Source organism: Dendrobates tinctorius, unplaced genomic scaffold (genome assembly GCF_039654945.1).
Source record: "Dendrobates tinctorius isolate UK_male_01 unplaced genomic scaffold, ASM3965494v1 ptg000087l, whole genome shotgun sequence".
Classification (NCBI taxonomy): domain Eukaryota; kingdom Metazoa; phylum Chordata; class Amphibia; order Anura; family Dendrobatidae; genus Dendrobates; species Dendrobates tinctorius.
The window spans coordinates 1,222,501-1,245,194 of NW_027361755.1; the positions used below are offsets into that span (position 1 = coordinate 1,222,501).

Sequence of the window (22,694 nt, forward strand, 5' to 3'; positions counted from 1 at the left end):
GAAATGGCAATGTCGGGTATAGGTACATTAGTAGAGGGAGGAAACACAATAAGTTCAGTCTTTGACAGGTTCAGTTTCAGATATAGTGAGGACATGTTAGACTCAGCGTTTAGACAATGGCCGATGTTTTCTAGAAAGGCTGGCATGATGTCAGGAGAAGAAGCATATAATTGGGTGTCATCAGCATAGAGATGGTACTGGAAACCAAATCTACTGATTGTTTGACCAATAGGGACAGTGTACAAAGAGAAGAGGAGGGGACCTAGAACCGATCCTTGAGGAACCCCAACAGTAAGGGGAAGGTGAGAGGAGGAGGAGGAACAGGAAAAAGATGCATTAAAGGAGCGGTCAGAGAGATAGGAGGAGAACCAGGAGAGAACAGTGTCCTTGAGGCCAATGGAACGGAGCATAGTGAGGAGGAGCTGATGATCCACATTGTCGAATGCTGCAGAGAGATCCAAGAGAATTAGCATGGAGTAGTGACCATTTGATTTAGCTGTTAGTAGATCATTCAGTAGAGTGTAAAGAGCGGAAACCGGATTGGAGAGGGTCGAGAAGAGAGTTATCAAAGAGATAGCGGATAAGATGGGAGTGGACCAGGCATTCCAGGAGTTTAGAGATGAAGGGAAGATTAGAGACAGGTCTATAGTTAGCGGCACAGTTTTGGTCAAGGGATGGTTTTTTAAGTAGTGGATGTATGATGGCATGCTTAAATGAGGAGGGAAAGATACCAGAAGAGAGAGAGAGATTAAATATTTTAGTTAGGTGAGGGGTGACAGCAGGGGAAAGGGACTGGAGGAGATGTGATGGAAATGGGTCACTCGTGCAAGTGGTTGGGCGAGAAGATGCAAGGAGCCTGCTTACTTCTTCCTCTGTGACTGATTCAAAATCAGAGAGTGAGCTAGATGCAGTGGGGGAGGGAGGACAGTGCATGGTATGAGGTGATTGGGAGATAATTTCCTGTCGGATCTGGTCAATTTTTTATTTAAAGTAATTGGCCAGATCGTCAGCTCGGAGCTCCATGGTTGGGGCCTGTACTCTTGGGTTGAATAGAGAATGAAAAGTGTCAGACGTTTCAGGTTATTGGACAGTGAGGTGATGAGGGTGTTGAAATAGTTTTGTTTGGAGAGGTGAAGGGCAGTGTTGTATGTTCTAAGCATAAACTTATAATGGATGAAATCTTCGTGTAGATTGGATTTTCTCCACAGACGTTCGGCACACCTGGAGCACCGCTGCAGGAAACGTGTTTGCAGGGTGTGCCAGGGTTGTCGCCGTCTGTGTTGTGGTGTTCTAATTAATGGGGGGTGCAAATTTATCCAGGGCACTTTGAAGTGTTTCATTGTAATGCGTCAGTGCAGAATCAGGACATGAGAGGGAGGAGATAGGGGCCAATGAAGACTGCAAGTTCTTCATAAGTTTCTGGGTGTTAATGGCCTGTATGTTTCTATAAGTATGGACAGTGGGGGTGACCTGAGCAGCCTGGCAGTTCTTGATAGAGAATGAAAGAAGATTGTGGTCAGAGAGCGGGAGAGGGGAGTTTGCAAAATCATGCACTGCACAAAGCCGAGAGAAGACCAAGTCGAGGGAGTTTCCGTCTTCATGCGTTGGAGAATTAGTAAGCTGCGAAAGGCCAAACGAGGAGGTTAGAGATAAAAGGTGAGTAGCAGATGGGGAGAGGGGAAGAGCAATGGGGATGTTGAAATCTCCCATGATGAGGGTAGGTATGTCACAGGAGAGAAAATGTGGAAGCCAAGTGGCAAAATGATCCGGAAACTGATGGGAGGGGCTGGGAGGACGATACACCACCGCCACTCGCATGGAGAAGGGGGCGTAGAGTCTGACAGCATGGACCTCAAAAGAAGGGAAGACTAGTGAGGGTAGTTGAGGGATAACCTGAACGGTACATTTTGGTGATAGGAGCAGACCAACGCCTCCACCTGCTCTATTGTCTGATCTTGGGGTATGAGAGAAGTGTAGTCCCCCCTTATGAAAGAGCAGCAGTGGTAGTGTCTGACTTCTGGATCCAGGTTTCAGTAAGAGCCAGGAGGTTAAGAGAATTAGAAAGGAAAAAGTCATGAGTGAAGGAGAGTTTGTTACACACTGAGCGAGAATTCCAAAGTACACAATTAAGAGAGACAGATGGCAGGCAGGGAATATTAATAAGATTAGAGGGGTTTCTGAGTGTAGCAGTTGGGGGGTTTGACTTTCTATAACATGGGGGACCAGGGTTGGGAGCAATGTCTCCTGTGACTAGGAGAAGGAGGATAGAGTGAGCAGATGGGTAAGTGATTTGTGATATGATTGTGATATGATTTGTGGTATGCATGGTCCTCTCACCCCCAGGGCTGTGGAGTCGGAGTCGTGGAGTCCGAGTCGGTGCTCATTTTGGTGGAGTCGGAGTCGGTATAAAATGGACCGACTCCGACTCCTAAAATATATAATAAATTGGGTACAGTAATTCAATGCAGGATGTGCTGAATATTTTTTCATAGGAGTTTGGGAAAGTTATGAAATGTCCTATAAATGGCTGTTCTATTCCTGATCTAAGGCTACATTCACACACAGCGTTTTTCCTGTGTTTTTTGAGGATACGTTTTTCAGCTGCAAAAGCAGATCATCTTTTTAAAAAACTGCATCACCTGAAAGGTTTTTGAGCTAATAGATAATGTTTTCAATAGCAAAAGCAGATTAGAAATCTGCTCTATCTATCCATTTATCCATATCTGTCTATCCATATCGTATCGGTACCAAAAAAGAATGAAAACCGGGTAGTACACCAATATATATTCTGTTCTATCTAAATATCTTGATTATTGGATCATAAAAATGATTAAATGTCTGAGGTTCACATTGTAGTACAATAAATTTTTCACTTAAATATAAGCAATATGTGTGGGAGTCGGAGTCGGTGTAAGGGAAATTGAGGAGTCGGAGTCGCAGGTTTGGCTTACCGACTCCACAGCCCTGCTCACCCCCCTATCCTGGTATGCATGGTCATCTCACCCCCCCTATCCTGGTATGCATGGTCTTCTCACCCCCAAATCCTGGTATGCATGGTCTTCTCACCCCCAAATCCTGGTATAAATGCTACCCCTCACCCCCCAATCCTGGTATGCATGGTCCTCTCACCCCCTATCCTGGTATGCATGGTCCTCTCACCCCCTATCCTGGTATGCATGGTCCTCTCACCCCCCCATCCTGGTTTGCATGGTCCTCTCACCCCCCCTATCCTGGTATGCATGGTCTTCTCACCTCCCAATCCTGGTATGCATGGTCCCCTCACCACCCTTTTTGTGGTATGCATGGTCCCCTCACCCCCCTTTTCGTGGTATGCATGGTCCCCTCACTCCCCTTTCGTGGTATGCATGGTCCCCTCACTCACCTTTCGTGGTATGCATGGTCCCCTCACTCCCCTTTCGTGCTATGCATGGTCCCCTCACTCCCCTTTCATGGTATGCATGGTCCCCTCACCCTCCTTTCATGGTATGTATGGTGCCCCTCACCCCTATTAAACTACACACATACAAAAAAAAAATTTATACTCACCCTTCTTTCCTGTGCTCCAGCGCTGTCACGTTCTGCTGGAGGCCAGGGGAGGAGTCTGGCGCCGGAGTACGTGCATGCCCATTGCGCTGTCCGGCGCCATATTGCTGAAGACACACTGCAAATTTGTCTTCTGTAAAATGGTGTGGATCACGCTATGCGCATGCGCGATTCCGGCCGCACTCTTGCCCAGAACTCCGGCCGAAGATAAGTGCCGCGGCAACTCTCCTCCCGGTCAGGTAAGTATGGCGCCCGAGATCGCAGTATGCAGTGTGTACGCATACCACCATCTCCGGGCGCCATATACACTCCTCACCGCTGGATGCCTCATTCTGTCTGTAGCCAGACTGCGAAGGCGCGTCGCACTTGCGCAGTCTATAAAGGCTTCAGACAGAGTGATGCTATAATAAATCTAGAGTTTTCTTTATTTTCATGACTGAAAATTGTAGATTCACTCTGAAGGCATCAAAACTATGAATTAACACGTGGAATTATATAATTAACAAAAAAAAATGTGAAACAACTGAAAATATGTCTTATATTCTAGGTTCTTCAAAGTAGCCACCTTTTGCTTTGATTACTGCTTTGCACACTCTTGGCGAGCTTCAAGAGATAGTCACCGGAAATGGACTTCAACAGTTTTGAAGGCGTTCCCATAGATACTTAGCACTTGTTGGCCCTTTTGCCTTCACTCTGCGGTCCAGCTCACCCCAAACCATCTCGATTGGCTTCAGGTCTGGTGACTGGAGGCCAGGTCATCTGGCGTAGCACCCCATCACTCTCCTTCTTAGTCAAATAGCTCTTACACAGCCTGGAGGTGTGTTTGGGGTCATTGTCCTGTTGAAAAATAAATGATGGTCCAACTAAATGCAAACCGGATGGAATAGCATGCCGCTGCAAGATGCTGTGGTAGGCATGCTGGTTCAGTATGCCTTCAATTTTGAATAAATCCCCAGCAGTGTCACCAGCAAAGCACCCCCACACCATCACACCTCCTTCTCCATGCTTCACGGTGGGAACCAGGCATGTAGAGTCCATCCGTTCACCTTTTCTGCGTCGCACAAAGACGGTGGTTGGAACCAAAGATCTCAGATTTGGACTCATCAGACCAAAGCACAGATTTACACTGGTGTAATGTCCATTCCTTGTGTTCTTTAGCCCAAACAAGTCTCTTCTGCTTGTTGCCTGTCCTTAGCAGTGGTTTCCTAACAGCTATTTTACCATGAAGGCCTGCTGCACAAAATCTCCTCTTAAAAGTTGTTGTAGAGATGTGTCTGCTGCTAGAACTCTGTGTGGCATTGACCTGGTCTCTATTCTGAGCTGCTGTTAACCAGCCATTTCTGAGGCTGGTGACTCGGATGAACTTATCCTCCGCAGCAGAGGTGACTCTTTGTCTTCCTTTCCTGGGCGAGTCCTCATGTGAGCCAGTTTCTTTGTAGCGCTTGATGGTTTTTGCCACTGCACTTGGGGACACTTTCAAAGTTTTCCCAATTTTTTCGGACTGACTGACCTTCATTTCTTAAAGTAATGATGGCCACTTGTTTTTCTTTACTTGGCTGCTTTTTTTCTTGCCATAATACAAATTCTAACAGTCTATTCAGTAGTGCTATCAGCTGTGTATCCACCAGACTTCTGCACAACACAACTGATGGTCCCAACCCCATTTATAAGGCAAGAAATCCCACTTATTAAACCTGACAGGGCACACCTGTGAAGTGAAAACCATTTCCGGTGACTACCTCTTGAAGCTCATCAAGAATCATAGAATCATAGAATCGTAGAGTTGGAAGGGACCTCCTGGGCCATCTGGTCCAACCCCCCGCTCAAAGCAGGATTCGCTAAATCATCCCAGTTAGATGTCTGTCCAGCCTCTGTTTGAAGACTTCCATTGAAGGAGAACTCACCACTTCTCGTGGCAGCCTGTTCCACTCATTGATCACTCTAACTGTCAAAAAGTTTTTTCTAATATCTAATCTGTGTCTCCTCCCATTCAGCTTCATCCCATTGCTTCTAGTCTTTCCTTGTGCAAATGAGAATAAAGTTGATCCTTCTACAATGTGACAGCCCTTTAGATATTTGTAGACAGCTATTAAGTCTCCTCTCAGTCTTCTCTTTTGCAAACTAAACATTCCCAAATCCTGCAACCTTTCCTCATAAGACAGGGTTTGCAGACCGGTCACCATTCTGGTCGCTCTTTTCTGAACTTGCTCCAGTTTGTTGATGTCTTTTTTAAAATGTGGTGCCCAAAATTGGACACAATATTCCAGATGAGGTCTGACCAAAGAGGAGTAGAGGGAAATAATTACTTCACGTGATCTAGACTGTATGCTTCTGTTAATACATCCTAGAATTGCATTTGCCTTTTTTGCTGCTGCATCACACTGTTGACTCATATTCAGTCTGTGATCTATTAGTATACCCAAGTCTTTTTCACATGTGCTGTCACTTAGCCCTATTCCTCCCATTCTATATATGCTTTTTTCATTTTTATTGCCCAGATGTAGTACTTTGCATTTCTCCCTGTTAAAAACCATTCTGTTAGTTGCTGCCCACTTCTCCAGTTTATTTAAATCTTTTTGAATCCTCTCTCTCTCTTCTCTAGTATTAGCTATCCCTCCTAGCTTTGTGTCATCAGCAAATTTAATCAGTTTACCCTCAATTCCTTCATCTAAATCGTTGATAAAGATGTTGAACAATACAGGGCCCAGGACAGAGCCCTGTGGTACCCCACTTGAGACATTCTTCCAACTGGATGTGCAGCCATTTACGACCACTCTTTGGGTCCGATCACTAAGCCAGTTATGAATCCACCTAACAGTTGCCTTGTCCATTCCATACTTAGTCATTTTTTCAATAAGGATTGTATGAGAGACTTTGTCAAATGCCAAGAGTGTGCAAAGCAGCAATCAAAGCAAAAGGTGGCTACTTTGAAGAACCTAGAATATAAGACATACAGTACTTTCAGTTGTTTCACACTTTTTTGTTAATTATATATATTATACACACACACAGGGTGGTCCAAAAGTAGGTGGACAGATAATAACATTTATTTTGAGTTATATATAAAACTAGCCGAAGAGCCCGGTGCTGCCCGGTCATAGTAACTAACTACGGTTAGTTTTAACAAATTATAATGGATATATATATATATATATATATATATATATATATATTTATATATATATAGCTGAGTGTAGAGCCCCACCACTCCGCATAGCCACATTCACTATAAAATCCCACATCATCTTGTCAGCCAGAACTACGGACTACTACCCCTAATATCCCACATCGTCCTGTCAGAGCCACCAGACTACTAATATCCCACATCATCCCGTCGGCCATAGCCACTGGACTACTAACCTTAATATCCCACATCATCCCGTCACAGTCGCTGTATATGGGCACGGGAGGGGGGATTCATTTGTCATGTTCTCTCCTTTCTGGGGGGCAGACAATGGCTGGGAGCTTATGTTCCCAGGGATGCTAGATTTCTCTCACCGTGTCAGTGTCTGCTGAGGTGTTTTCTGGAGTGGGAAAACTGTTGCTCATAGCAACCAATCACAGCTCAGCTTCTTTTAAACCGCTCTGGTGAAATGAAAGATGCTTTGTGATTGGTTGGTGATATACTCACACACATTCAATTTTATATAGAGAGATTATATTTACTAACACAAGCATAATAATAATAATCTTATATAGCGCCAACATATTCCGCAGCGCTTTACAGTTTAACAGTTTCAAAACACAAGTCATAAGTAAAAACCTTAAAAATACAATAATGAAAGCAAAATAAGACGACTCTGCTCGTGAGAGCTTACAATCTACAATGAGGTGGGGGAGATAAAGTACAGGTGTGTATTTACAATGTTGTATTTACAATGATGGTCCAGCCATCTTGAGGGAGTGAGGGATGGATGGAGATAGTGAATGGTCTACACATGCACACTTACACATAGAATGACTTTGATTAGTGAACGTGCTAGGACGCTCTGAACAAATGTGTTTTGAGGGAGCGCCTGAAACTATGCAAATTGTGGATAGTCCTAATTTCTTGGGGTAGAGCATTCCAGAGGATTGGCGCAGTGCGGTAGTCGTTTGCAGATCGCAGCGGTCGGTTAGGCCGATAGACAGAAATGTGGGAGGAGATGTAGTGGGGTGCTGCACTGTGGAGAGCTTTGTGGGTGAGAACAAGTACTTTGAATTGGATCCTATAATGAATAGGCAGCCAATGTAAGGACTGGCGAGGAGCGGACGTGTCCGAGTACCGATTAGCCAGATTACCCTGGCTGCTGCATTAAGTATGGACTGGAGAGGGGATAGTCGAGTAACGGGGAGGCCAATTAATAGAGCGTTGCAGTAATCCAGGCGGGAGTGGATCAATGCTACAGTGAGGGTTTTTGTTGTTTCCATGGTGAGAAAAGGGCGGATTTTAGAGATGTTCTTTAGGTGTAAGTGGCAAGAGCGGGCAAGAGATTGTATATGGGATGTGAAGGAGAGATTGGTGTCAAACATAACACCCAGACAGAGCGCCTGCTGCCGGGGTGTTATTGTGGTGGTATCCACGGAGAAGGAAATGTCAGATTTAGGGAGGTTAGTAGACGGCGGGAGCAGAAATTGTTCAGTTTTGGAGAGGTTGAGTTTCAGATAGAGAGGGGACATGATGTTGGAGACTGCGGACAGACAGTTACTGGCGTTCTGTAGTACAGCCGGGGTAAGGTCGGGGAATGATGTATATAGTTGTGTGTCATCAGCATAAAGATGATACTGAAAGCCAAATCTGCTGATGGTCTGTCCAATTGGGGCTGTGTAGAGAGAGGAGAAGAGGGCCAAGGACTGAGCCCTGAGGTACCCCGACAACGAGAGGAAGAGATGATGTGGAGCCAGAGAACAAAACACAGAAGGAGCTGTCCGAAAGATAGGAAGAGAACCAGGAGAGAGCAGTGTCCTTAATGCCTAGTCACTGGAGCCTAGAGAGTAGGAGATGGTGGTCAACAGTGTCGCAAGCTGCAGATAGGTCAAGAAGAATGAGCAGAAAGTGGTCACTGTTACGTTTTGCTGTCCGAAGGTCATTGGTCACTTTGAGTGCAGTTTCAGTCGAATGTATGGGGCGGAAGCCGGACTGTGAAGGGTCTTAGAAGGGAGTGAGTAATGGGTAAGACGGGAGTAAACTAGGCACTCCAAAAGTTTAGAGATGGGGAGATTGGAGTCTGGTCTGTAGTTTGTGCAGGATGGGTCAAGAGCGGGTTTCTTTAGTAATGGAGTAACGATGGCATGTTTGAAGGAGGATGGGAAAATGCCCGAGGAGAGGGAGAGATTAAAGATTGCAGTTAGGTGAGTTGTGCCAACTGGAGAAAGAGACTGGAGGAGATGTGAGGTAATTGGGTCGGTAGTGCATGTGGCCGGACGAGAAGAAGAGGAGTCTGGAGACTACTTCTGTTATGGGATCAAATGTGGAAAGTGAGCCAGGGGAGATGCAGGAAGGGATGGGAGTCACAGCACTTGGTGGCTGGGAGCAGATTTCCTGACGGATATTATCTATTTTTTCTGTTAAGTGGGAGGCCAGGTCATCAGCACAAATGTCTGTGATAGGGGCTTGTGCTTTCGGCCTGAGGAGAGAGTGAAAGGTGTCAAAAAGTTTCTTGGGGTTGTTGGCTAGTGAGGAGTGTTATGAATGAGTCACCGTAGGAGGCAAAAACAGAAATACTAGCTAAGTCCAGAAAACCAGAGAAGTTGGCAGCTATCGGAAAACAAGGGTTCAAGCGTTTGGCCGACTCCAGGTAAATCAAATTCTTGTGGTCAGTGAGGACCACGACTTGATGTTTAGCTCCCTCCAACCAATGTCTCCACTCCTCAAATGCCCATTTCATGGCTAACAGTTCCCGATTCCCCACATCATAGTTACGTTCAGATGGAGAGAACTTTCGGGAAAAGAAAGCACAGGGATTCATTTCAGATGTTACAGGATCCTTTTGGGACAAAACAGCTCCTACAGCAATCTCAGAAGCGTCCACCTCTACCTGGAACGGGAGTGAGACATCAGGTTGCCGCAAAACCGGGGCAGAAGTGAATCTTCGCTTCAGCTCCTGAAAGGAAGAAACAGCCTCCGGAGACCAATTCAACACATCAGCACCCTTCTTAGTCAGATCAGTCAATGGCTTGGCAATACTAGAAAATTTTGCTATAAATTTCCGATAAAAATTAGCAAAACCCAAAAACTTCTGGAGGGCCTTCAAAGAAGTGGGCTGAACCCAATCATAAATGGCCTGTACCTTGGCCGGGTCCATTTCATTAGTTGACGGAGACAAAATAAATCCCAAAAAAGAAATCCTCTGTACCCCAAAAAGGCATATCGATCCTTTGACATACAGGGAATTCTCCCTCAAGATCCGGAACACAGTCCGAACATGTTCCACATGAGAATCCCAATCCTTGGAGAAGATCAAAATATCATCCAGATAGATAATCAAAAATTTATCCACAAAGTCTCGGAAAATGTCATTCATGAAGCACTGGAAGACAGAAGGGGCATTAGTGAGCCCAAAAGGCATCACCAGGTACTCAAAATGTCCCTCCGGAGTATTAAACGCCGTCTTCCATTCATCCCCATGCTTAATGCGGATAAGATAAATACGCCCTCCTGAGGTCAAGCTTGGTAAACCAGCAAGCACCTTTAACTCTGGAGAATAGATCCGAAATCAGGGGTACTGATATTTAATAGTAATTTTGTTGAGGGCACGATAATCAATACAAGGCCTTAATGAACCATCCTTTTTGGCCACGAAAAAAAACCCAGCACCTAAGGGTGGAGAGGATGGTCTATTATGACCCTTCTCCAACGCCTCCTTAACATAGGATCGCATAGCCTCGTGCTCGGGTACAGATAAATTGAAGAGCCGACCCTTGGGAAATTTACACCCCGGGCTCAGTTCAATTGCAGAGTCATAACTCCTATGAGGAGGCAAAGACGCAGACTCATTCTCACTAAATACATCATAAAAGTCCGCCAAATAGTCAGGAACATCATGCGACTGAGGAGAGGTGGAAAAAAACGGAGCTTCACTAAGGACACACCGACAACCCCAACTCACCACACACAGATTTCCAATCCATAACTGGATTATGAATTTGCAACCAGGGAAACCCCAGAACAATGGTATCATGCAAATTATGCAACACCAAAAATCTGCAATTTTCTTGATGGTTTGGGGCGAGACCCGCATTACCACCTGGGTCCAAAACTGAGGTTTATTTTTCGCCAAAGGAGTGGCATCAATCCCTCTCAAAGGGATAGGTGTCCGCAGAGGTGTCATCGGAAATCCACAACGTTTAGCAAAATCCAAGTCCATTAGGTTCAGGGTTGCTCCCGAATCCACAAAAGCATTGGCGGAAAATCTGGACAGGGAGCAGATCAGAGTAATTGCCAGAAGAAACTTATGTTGAACACCACCCACAGAAAACGTGTGTGCAAAACGTTTCTCTCGTATAGGACAGACAGAAATAATATGCGAGGCATCTCCACAAAAAAAAACACAGCTTATTACGCCTTCTGAATTCCTGACGTTGCTCCCTGAACAAAACTCTATCACATTGCATAGGTTCAGACACTTGTTCAACAGGTGGCAACACCTCTCGTGCAGTCCTGCGTTCACGTAAACGCCGATCAAACTGAATGGCTAATGACATAGAATCGTCAAGACCAGAGGGAACAGGAAATCCCACCATAGTATCTTTTACAGCTTCTGACAAACCCTTCCGAAAGAGACCTGCCAAGGCATTATCATTCCAGGTAGTAAGGACTGCCCACTTTCGGAATTTTTGACAGTACAATTCTGCAGAATCTCGACCCTGGCTCAATGCCAACAGGGTCTTTTCAGCCTGATCAATGGCATTAGGTTCGTCATACAACAACCCCAAGGCTTGAAAAAATGCGTTCACATTAGTCAGAATAGGATCATCTGGTTTCAAAGAAATTGCCCAATCCTGGGGATCGCCACGCAGCAGAGAGATGACAATTTTAACCTGCTGCGCTGAGCTCCCTGACGAGTTAGGCTTCAAGGCAAAAAATAATTTACAATTATTTTTGAAATTCAAAAATTTAGACCGATCCCCAAAAAACATCAGGAGTAGTGATCTTTGGTTCAGCAGCATGTGAATGAGCAAGGTAGGCGGAAATTCCCCGCACTTCCGCTGCGAGCTGCTCCACACGATCAGACAATTGCTTTATCTCCATTGAGAGAAAAAAAAAATTCCCCCTACGGCCTCGAGATATAGAGGAAAGAATATACACACTTTTTTTTTTTTTTGTTACAATTCTTTCCTGCTATTGAGTACCCTAGGATCTGCGGTATGGCGGGTGATTCTGTTATGAATGAGTCACCGTAGGAGGCAAAAACAGAAATACTAGCTAAGTCCAGAAAACCAGAGAAGTTGGCAGCTATCGGATTGCAGACCCCTGAACCTATCAACAACAACTAGCAATAGCCGTGGGGGGTTCCTACGGTGCCCTAGACCCCTCGATAACAGCCGGAGAACTACATAGCCTAAAGACAGAAAGGGAAATCTAAACTACCCCAGAGCAGACCCCAAAGCAATAAGCAGCCCCCAACATATAATGACGGTGAAGCAAGATGAAAAAACACTCACACAGATAGAAAGATAGGCTGAGCAAATGATGGGGCCCAAGCTAACTAAAAAGGACAGGATAGGAAAGCTGCTGTCTGCAATCCGCCAAAAACCCTATCAAAACAAGGGCCAACAGGCTGATAGGGAAAAAGGCCCTGAAGATGCTAGGCTTCAAAAAGACTATATCAGCACTCAGGTATTTTCTGAAGACAGAGCAAAAAGGAATTCAACTCACCCCAGCAGGGAATGGCAGAAATTCAGAAAAACAAGGCAAAACAAAACACAAATGCAAAAAGCAGTGCAAAAAACTTAGCTTTTGAGGAGCAGGAATCAGACTAGTCTTCTAGAATCCCTCAGAGAGATCACCAGCAAGGCAGAAGGGCATCAGCTGCCTTATATCCAGTCAGCAATTCCCGTCACCCAGTCATCATCATCATACCCAGGTGCTTGGTAATCAGCCTCACTACCTTCCTTCACCAGAAGAGGGATTTCAGCAGACCTCAATGGTGAAGGGGAAATGAACTCACAACAGAGGAGATCAGGGTGGTGAAGTAGATCTGTTTAGCGAGGTGAAGGGCAGAGTTGTAGGTTCTTAACATAAATTTGAAGTGGATGAAGTCTTCTGGTGTGCGGGTTTTTCTCCATAGGCGTTCAGCACTCCTAGAGCATCGCTGGAGAAGTTGAGTTTGCGATGTGAGCCAGGGCTGTTTTACTACTCTGTGCTTGGAGGTTCTGAGGGAAGCTGCGTGGTCAAGGGTGCTTCTAAGAGTGTCGTCGTAGTGATGAACAGCCAGATCAGGACAGGAAAAAGAGGAGATTGGGGACAGTGATAAGTGTAGGGAGTCTGAAAGTGTCAGAGGGTTAATGGCTTGTAGATTTCTGACTGTGTGGTAGGTAGGAGTGAGCTGGGGTGGGCGAGGATTTGTGAGCGTGAATGTTGTGGTCAGAGAGTGGAAGCTGTGAGATATTTAGGTGGGGGATTGAACAGAGCCGGACAAAGACCAGATCAAGGGTGTTACCGTCCTTGTGTGTATCAGAAAAAGCTGCGAGAGGCCTAGAGACGTGGTTACTGATAGAAGCTTGGATGCAGATGTGGAAGTAGGGCTGTTAATGGGGATGTTGAGGTCTCCCAGGATAAGAGTTGGTAGCTCTGAGGACATGACGTGTGGCAGCCAGGCTGAAAAGTGGTCAAGGAAGTGCGTGGGTGAGCCTGGGGGCCGGTATATGACCGCTACTCTGAGGGAGAGGGGACGGAAGAGCCTGATGGTGTGGACCTCAAAAGAAGGGAATATGAGTGATGGAACTGGGAGAATGACCTGGAAAGTGCATTGTGGGGACAGGAGTGTGCCGACTCCACCACCATAACTGTTTGTGGGTCTCGGGCAATGAGAGAATTGTAAGCAACCATAGGAAATGGCAGCAGGAGAGACAGTGTCAGAATCCTGCATCCAGGTTTCAGTGATGGCCACAGATTAAGAGAGTTGTTCAGAAAGTAGTTGTGCAGGAAAGGAAGTTTGTTACAAACAGACCGTGGATTCCAGAGGGCACAATTAAAAGATGGTGATGAGGGAGTGCAAGTAATAATAATAAGATTATTATGGTTTCAATATGAGGTAGGGTACGGGTTGAGGTAGGGGGATGGTGGACCAGGGTTGGGGGAGATATCCCCTGAAATCAGTAGGAGTAGGAAGATAAAGTGCAAATAGTTGTTGGAATTGTAAGTAGTTTTTTGTGCGATGTGTTTGGGCAAGATGGGCTGAGGTTTCTCAGGAAGGTGAGGAATGCATGGGAGCTGTACATGGGAGAGGGAAGTATAGAGGGGTTGATGTGTATCAGTGGTGATGGAGGGGGGATATAGGGTGGTGAATGTGGATGGCAAGGGAGCACAGGAGGATAGAAATAAAGCAAATGGTTAAAGGGGAGAGCAAAGTGTAGATTACCTGACTCCTACCCTGATTAACTGCCATGGATAACCGCCGTTTTCTTGATGCTTCGCTTTTGTGATGCTTTGCTTATATGATGCTTGTGTACTGCACCCCACACTTGTGTGCTTCCCCTTGACAATTAAATTTTATTCTGAACAATAACACAAAAGCCCTTAAATTTTGTCAACACAGGTGCTCAAACTGTTTTCCATCACAATTTGTACAGCTTTGAAGTCTGTCTCTTACTCTTCAACAAACATTTTGGCCCAAGTCTCTTTGGGTATTAATTTCTTAAAATGCATGTCTTATGTAATTTTTCAAATCACTGACACTTTTTAGTTTTCGACTATAAACTTTGTCTTTGAGTACTCCCCAAAAGAAAAAATCCATTGGGGTCAAGTCTGGTGAACATGCCGGCCAATGAAATTGGCCTCGTCGGCCAATCCATTTAATAGGAAATGTTTCATTAAGATACTCGCGGATTGCTTTTGAATAATGTGGAGGGGCCCCATCTTGTTGGAAACAAAGGTCATTTGAATTAGGCTGTTGCTGTAACTGGGGAACAACTTGATTCATTAGAATTTCGAGGTAGTTATCTCCTGTGACTGTTCCATCAAAAATAAATGGTTCAAAACACGAAAACTTGAAATACCACCCCAAACATTGACACCAGGCTCATTTAGTTGTTGCTCTAATGTTTAATGCGTGTTCTCATTATACCATTAAATACAATTATGTCTGTTAATATGGCCAGATAATTTGAAAGAAGCTTCATCACTCTACATAATGTTATCTAAAATTACTGGATTTTCTTAAATTTTGTTAAGCATAATCTCACTAATTGCAGCCGCCATGTCTGGATCATCCTCCAATAAACCATGAATTAGATGTGGACGATAAGCTTTCCACCCAATAGATTTCAGGATTCACATGATGGAAGCTCGTGAAATTCCCAATTCTAAAGAGACTTTTCTGGTGGACTTTTTTGGACAGTGAACAAATGTTTCAGCAACAAGAAACTGAGTCAGTTTCACTTTGCACCATGTTTCATAAAACTCCCCCTTCATAACCCTATTAAACATACTATCCACCTACTTTTGGACCACCCAGTATGTGTGTGTCTGTGTGTGGGTGTGTGTATGTATATGTGTATGTGTGTATATATACACACTAGCTGAAGAGCCCGGCGCTGCCCGGGCATAGTAACTAACTGTGGTTAGTTATAGCAAATTATAATTATCCTCCATCCCATAGTCCCGTGCCCATATACCTATCATACATATCCACGATACCATATACCCATATACCCATCATACATATCCTCCATCCCATAGTTGAGTGCCCATATACCCATCACACATCCTCCATCCCATAGTCCCATGCCCATATGCCCATCACACAGTCTTCATCTCAGTCCCATGCCCATATAACCATCATAACATATCCTCCATCCCATAGTCCCGTGCCCATACACCCATCATACATATCCGCCATCCCTTAGTCCCGTGCCCATATACCCATCATACATATCCGCCATCCCTTAGTCCCGTGCCCATATACCCGTCATACATATCCTCCATCTCATAGTCCAGTGCCCATATACCCATCACACATCCTTCATCCCATAGTCCCGTGCACATATACCCGTCATACATATCCTCCATCCCATAGTCCAGTGCCCATATACCCATCACACATCCTCCATTCCATAGTCAACCATTATGACATCATAATGAGTGGCGGGGCTTTCAACCTATGATGACATAAGGGCCACCATGGCAACCGTTATGACATCATAATGAGGGGCGGGGCTTGATACAAACTTTTTCCCCATTATGTAGATAGGGGCAAAATTATTTGGTGAATTAGAATGCGCGGGGTTAAAATTTCGCCTTACAACATAGCCTAGAACACTCTCGGGGTCCAGACGTGTGACTGTGCCAAATTTTGTGGCTGTAGCTGCGACGATGCGGATGCCAATCCCGGACATACACATACATACATACATACATACATACATACATACATACAGTGGGGAAAAAAAGTATTTAGTCAGTCAGCAATAGTGCAAGTTCCACCACTTAAAAAGATGAGAGGCGTCTGTAATTTACATCATAGGTAGACCTCAACTATGGGAGACAAACTGAGAAAAAAAAATCCAGAAAATCACATTGTCTGTTTTTTTTTTTCATTTTATTTGCATATTATGGTGGAAAATAAGTATTTGGTCAGAAACAAAATTTCATCTCAATACTTTGTGATATATCCTTTGTTGGCAATGACAGAGGTCAAACGTTTTTTGTAAGTCTTCACAAGGTTGCCACACACTGTTGTTGGTATGTTGGCCCATTCCTCCATGCAGATCTCCTCTAGAGCAGTGATTTTTTTTTGGCTTTTCGCTTGGCAACACGGACTTTCAACTCTCTCCAAAGGTTTTCTATAGGGTTGAGATCTGGAGACTGGCTAGGCCACTCCAGGACCTTGAAATGCTTCTTACGAAGCCACTCCTTCGTTGCCCTGGCGGTGTGCTTTGGATCATTGTCATGTTGAAAGACCCAGCCACGTTTCATCTTCAATGCCCTTACTGATGGAAGGAGGTTTGCACTCAAAATCTCACGATACATGGCCCCATTCATTCTTTCATGTACCCGGATCAGTCGTCCTGGCCCCTTTGCAGAGAAACAGCCCCAAAGCATGATGTTTCCACCACCATGCTTTACAGTAGGTATGGTGTTTGATGGATGCAACTCAGTATTCTTTTTCCTCCAAACACGACAAGTTGTGTTTCTACAAAACAGTTCCAGTTTGGTTTCATCAGACCATAGGACATTCTACCAAAACTCCTCTGGATCATCCAAATGCTCTCTAGCAAACTTCATGGTGGCGTAGTGTGTTACTTATGGTAGGCCTTGTTACATTGGTCCCAGCTCTCTGCAGTTCATTCACTAGGTCCCCCCCGCGTGGTTCTGGGATTTTTGCTCACCGTTCTTGTGATCATTCTGACCCCACGGGGTGGGATTTTGCGTGGAGCACCAGATCGAGGGAGATTATCAGTGGTCTTGTATGTCTTCCATTTTCTAATTATTGCTCCCACAGTTGATTTCTTCACTCCAAGCTGGTTGGCTATTGCAGATTCAGTCTTCCCAGCCTGGTGCAGGGCTACAATTTTGTTTCTGGTGTCCTTTGACAGCTCTTTGGTCTTCACCATAGTGGAGTTTGGAGTCAGACTGTTTGAGGGTGTGCACAGGTGTCTTTTTATACTGATAACAAGTTTAAACAGGTGCCATTACTACAGGTAATGAGTGGAGGAAAGAGGAGACTCTTAAAGAAGAAGTTACAGGTCTGTGAGAGCCAGAAATCTTGATTGCTTGTTTCTGACCAAATACTTATTTTCCACCATAATATGCAAATAAAATGAAAAAAAAACAGACAATGTGATTTTCTGTTTTTTTTTTCTCAGTTTGTCTCCCATAGTTGAGGTCTACCTATGATGTAAATTACAGACGCCTCTCATCTTTTTAAGTGGTGGAACTTGCACTATTGCTGACTGACTAAATACTTTTTTTCCCCACTGTACATACATACATTTGTGGCCAAAAGTATTGACACCCCTGCAATTCTGTCAGATAATACTCAGTTTCTTCCTGAAAATGATTGCAAACACAAATTCTATGGTATTAGCTCCATTTAATTTGTCTTAAATGAAAAAACACAAAAGAGAATGAAGCAAAAAGCAAAACATCGATCATTTCATACAAAACTCCAAAAATGGGCCAGAGAAAAGTATTGGCACCCTCAGCCTAATACTTGGTTGCACAACCTTTAGCCAAAATAACTGTGACTAACCGCTTCCGGTAACCATCAATGAGTTTCTTACAATGCTCTGCTGGAATTTTAGACCTTTCTTCTTTGGCAAACTGCTCCAGGTCCCTGATAATTGAAGGGTGCCTTTTCCAAACTGCCATTTTTAGATCTCTCCACAGGTGTTCTATGGGATTCAGGTCTGGACTCATTGCTGGCCACCTTAGAAGTCTCCAGTGCTTTCTCTCAAAGCATTTTCTAGTGCTTTTTGAAGTGTGTTTTGGGTCATTGTCCTGCTGGAAGACCCATGACCTCTGAGGGAGACCCAACTTTCTCACACTGGGCCCTACATTATGCTGCAAAATTTGTTGGTAGTCTTCAGACTTCATAATGCCATGCACACGGTCAAGCAGTCCAGTGCCAGAGGCAGAAAAGCAACCCCAAAACATCAGGGAACCTCCGCCATGTTTGATTGTAGGGACCGTGTTCTTTTCTTTGAATGCCTCTTTTTTTCTCCTGTAAACTCTGTTGATGCCTTTCCCCAAAAAGCTCTACTTTTGTCTCATCTGACCAGAGAACATTCTTCCAAAACGTTTTAGGCTTTTTCAGGTAAGTTTTGGCAAACTCCAGCCTGGCTTTTTTATGTCTTGGGGTAAGAAGTGGGGTCTTCCTGGGTCTCCTACCATACAGTCCCTTTTCATTCAGACGCCGACGGATAGTACAGGTTGACACTGCTGTACCCTCGGAATGCAGGGCAGCTTGAACTTGTTTGGATGTTAGTCGAGTTTCTTTATCCAACATCCGCACAATCTTGCGTTGAAATCTCTTGTCAATTTTTCTTTTCCGTCCACATCTAGGAAGGTTAGCCACAGTGCCATGGGCTTTAAACTTCTTGATGACACTGCGCACGGTAGACACAGAAACATTCAGGTCTTTGGAGATGGACTTGTAGCCTTGAGATTGCTCATGCTTCCTCACAATTTGGTTTGTTAAGTCCTCAGACAGTTCTTTGGTCTTCTTTCTTTTTCTCCATGCTCAATGTGGTACACACAAGGACACAGGACAGCGGTTGAGTCAACTTTAATCCATGTCAACTGGCTGCAAGTGTGATTTAGTTATTGCCAACACCTGTTAGGTGCCACAGGTAAGTTACAGGTGCTGTTAATTACACAAATTAGAGAAGCATCACATGATTTTTCTAACAGTGCCAATACTTTTGTCCACCCTCTTTTTTATGTTTGGTGTGGAATTATATCCAATTTGGCTTTAGGACAATTCTTTGTGTTTTTTCATTTAAGACAAATTAAATGAAGATCATAATACCAAAGAATTTGTGTTTGCAATCATTTTCAGGAAGAAACTGAGTATTATCTGACAGAATTGCAGGGGTGTCAATACTTTTGGCCACAACTGTACATACATATATACATACACACATGAGCTATATATATATACACACATATTATAGATGATATTTTTTTTTCTGTTTTGCATTGTCATTCTGTTTTGCATGGGACATCGCTGTATTGTAACAGATCACTGATCTGATATTCTGCAATACTTCTGCACTGCAGGGCATCGGAGCAGCGTCTTTACAGACAGGGACGGAGGCGTGTCAGCTCCTGCTTCACTGAAGGATCTTGCAGCTGGGAGTCTCCATGGAGACCATCAGCACAACGCGATCTCATCATGTTGTTCTGATGGAAGCACACAGGGAGCCCCCTCCCTGTGTGATCTCTTCTATGTCACTGTCACTATTGACGGAGTCATTAGACGGGTTAAACTACTGCGATCGGTGCTAGCTCTGATTATGGCCATTGCTGCAGGGTGTTGGCTCTAACACAGAGCTGACATCTGCACTCGATCGCGGCAGCGCTCAGCGCGAGCTCCCGCAATCGCACAGCCGTACATGTACAACATATGTTCGGAAGGAGTTAAATGCATAAAAACTTAAAATTTGTAAATTATGACACTTTCACTTTTTTTGTCAAATTTCCATTATTTTCATAAATATGCGCAAATAATATTGACCAAATTTTACCACTAATATGTTGTACAATATGTCATAAATAAAAGTCTCAGAATCACTGGGATACATTAAACCATTCCGGAGTTATTACCATAAAGTGACACTGGTCAGATTTTAAAAATTTTGGGCTTGTCATTAAGGTCAAAATTGGCTACTTCACTAAGGGGTTAATTGCTTTGATTTGTATGTTTTTGTTTTTTTGTATGTCATACTATGATATTACACATCTTGGCCTTCTATCAATGGGGTTATTAATGGTTGCCTGGGGAATACTCTGCCCCGATGAATACAATTCTGTACTTAAATCATCAAGATCCTCTGCGGGCAGCTCCCTTTGCAGTTGCTGTCTAATGATGTCACTTATGTGTTCAATGGGAGACAAGTCTACAGCTGATGGAGGCCATGGTAGCACTTTTGGGCTTTGCAGGCTGCGCACAGTAATATGAGCAACATGCAGCCATGTTGTAAGTGTGTGTATTATTTTATGGGGTTCAAAATCTTTACTGAATAATTGTTGAGGAGTGTATGAACAGTATGCAGTTATGTCATAATCTCAATTTGTTGACTAGTAGCCACCAATTTTTTGTATTGTTTTAGAAAAAAGATATTATTGTCACTCTGCAGCACTGCAGGTAGATGCAGAGTAGTGCTAACTCCACTAGATGGCAGCAGAGTGGAGAATGAACAGAAGTTTCCGTGTTGCCGTTACGCCAAATATATCGTTTGGCATTGTTGCCAAAAAGATTGATTTTGGTTTCGTCTGACCAGAGCACCTTCTTCCATATGTTTGGTGGTCTCCCAGGTGGCTTGTTGCAAACTTTAAACAACAATTTTTATGGATATCTTTGAGGAATGGCTTTTTTCTTGCCGTTCGTCCATTAAGGCTTGATTTGTGCAGTGTACGACTGATTGTTGTCCTATGGACAGACTGTCCCACCTCAGCTGTAGATCTCTGTAGTTCATCCAGAGTGATCATGGGCCTCTTGGCTGCATCTCTGATCAGTCTTCTCCTTATTTGAGGTGAAAGTTTAGAGGGAAGGCCGGATCTTGGTAGATTTTCAGTGGTATGATACTCCTTCCATTTCAATATGATCGCTTGCACAATGCTCCTTGGGATGTTTAAAGTTTTGGAAATCATTTTGTATCCAAATCCGGCTTTAAGCTTCTCCACAACCGTATCACGGACCTGCCTGTTGTGTTCCTTGGTCATCATGATGCTCTGTGTGCTTCAAAAAGAACCCTGAGACTATTACAGAGCAGGCACATTTATACGAAGACTTGATTACACAGGTGGATTATATTTATCATCATTATTCATTTAGGACCACATTGGATCATTCAGAGATCCACAATGAACTTCTGGAGTGAGTTTGCTACACTGAAAGTAAAGGGGATGAATAATATTGCACACCCCACTTTTCAGTTTTTGTATTTCCACAAAAATTTAAAATAACCAATACTTATAATAATACAATAATTCAGCTTCACAATTGTGTCCCACTTGTAAATTTTTGGTGAAGAATCAACAACATTTGGTATCTTTATGTTTGAAACATAATATGTGGGAAAAGGTTGAAAAGTTCCAAGGGGCCGAATGCTTTCGCAAGGCACTGTATATTTCTGCTGTATCTTTTTGAATAATCTCTTTGAGAGACTAATGTCTTAATTTTTCCAATATTAGTACCTGAAAATGTGAGCTTTGAAAAAGGATTTTTACTTTTTTTTTTCCTTAGGTTTCCTGGTTTTGGAAAGTCTGGAATTGAACAGTATCTGTTATCCAAACAGACAACCAAAAACAAAGAAAAAATATCTATTATTGTAAGTTTTCATCTATTTGTGTGTTATGTTGCTGATGGTTGGATTTGGATATATGGAAGTAAAATGAGATGTTCACACATTGTAAATATGCAGCAGAAATCTCATTCATCTGCTGGGAAAATTGCTGTAGATTTAATTGATCTGTATTGTGGATTTCATGTTGTCGATGTCAGAGAAGATTTCATGCTTTGCTTTCTAAAGGGTGAAGTGTGCTGAAAATCTGCATTATTCCACAACAATATCCTAAAAGATAAATGTGCGTGCTGTAGACCGAGGCTGATTCTTTAGGGTGTTTACTCCAAAATTACTGTATGTCTTAATGTGCCTATTGGCATTTTCCATTCTGTCAACACCTTTGCCAATATGAAAGGAGCATGTGTAAAGGGCCTTTTACACACAGCGATATCGCTAATGCGTCACTGATTTTGTGACGCAACAGCGATATCGCTAGAGATCACGCAACATGTGACACGTATCTGCGACCACCCCCCCGCTGGATATCGTTGATCGCGCGCGAATGTCCTGGGCCATTTTTTTCCCATTGGCGTCCCGCTTGCGACGCATGGACGCAGTCGGAAGTCGTCATCATCGCGGTGACCGCCGACGGATCGCTTATCGCTGCTGCGTCGCTGGTGAGATCTGTGTGACAGCTCACTAGCGACCATTTAGCAATGCACCAGCGATCCTGACCGAGTTGTAACGTTGTCGGGATCGCTGGTGCATCGCTAAATGTAACGGGACCCTAAGAGTCCTTAGGATAAGGTTCGTGGGATGCAGTGATGAGCCAGAGGCAGAGAATGGGTTAATAGAATTTACTTATACAGGTTATATAGACATACAAGATACACTCCGCACAGGGAGATAAGATCAAAAACGAAGTATCACAGGAACACTGAGGCAACAGCAGTATTTGAAAAAAAAAACTATTTGAGGGGAAAAAGGTGTATAAAAGAGGT

At 43.9% G+C, this 22,694-nt stretch overlaps 1 protein-coding gene across 4 annotated transcripts in view; it reads left to right on the top strand.

The window, feature by feature from the left end:
* Positions 1-22,694, top strand: part of SNX9 (sorting nexin 9) — a 555,224-nt gene that overhangs the window by 284,556 nt on the left and 247,974 nt on the right. For all 4 annotated transcript variants that reach the window (XM_073585703.1, XM_073585704.1, XM_073585702.1 and 1 more), the window contains one exon: positions 21,654-21,738. In XM_073585703.1, the coding sequence (XP_073441804.1) occupies positions 21,654-21,738 (85 nt within the window). The remainder of the gene's footprint in view (positions 1-21,653; positions 21,739-22,694) is intronic.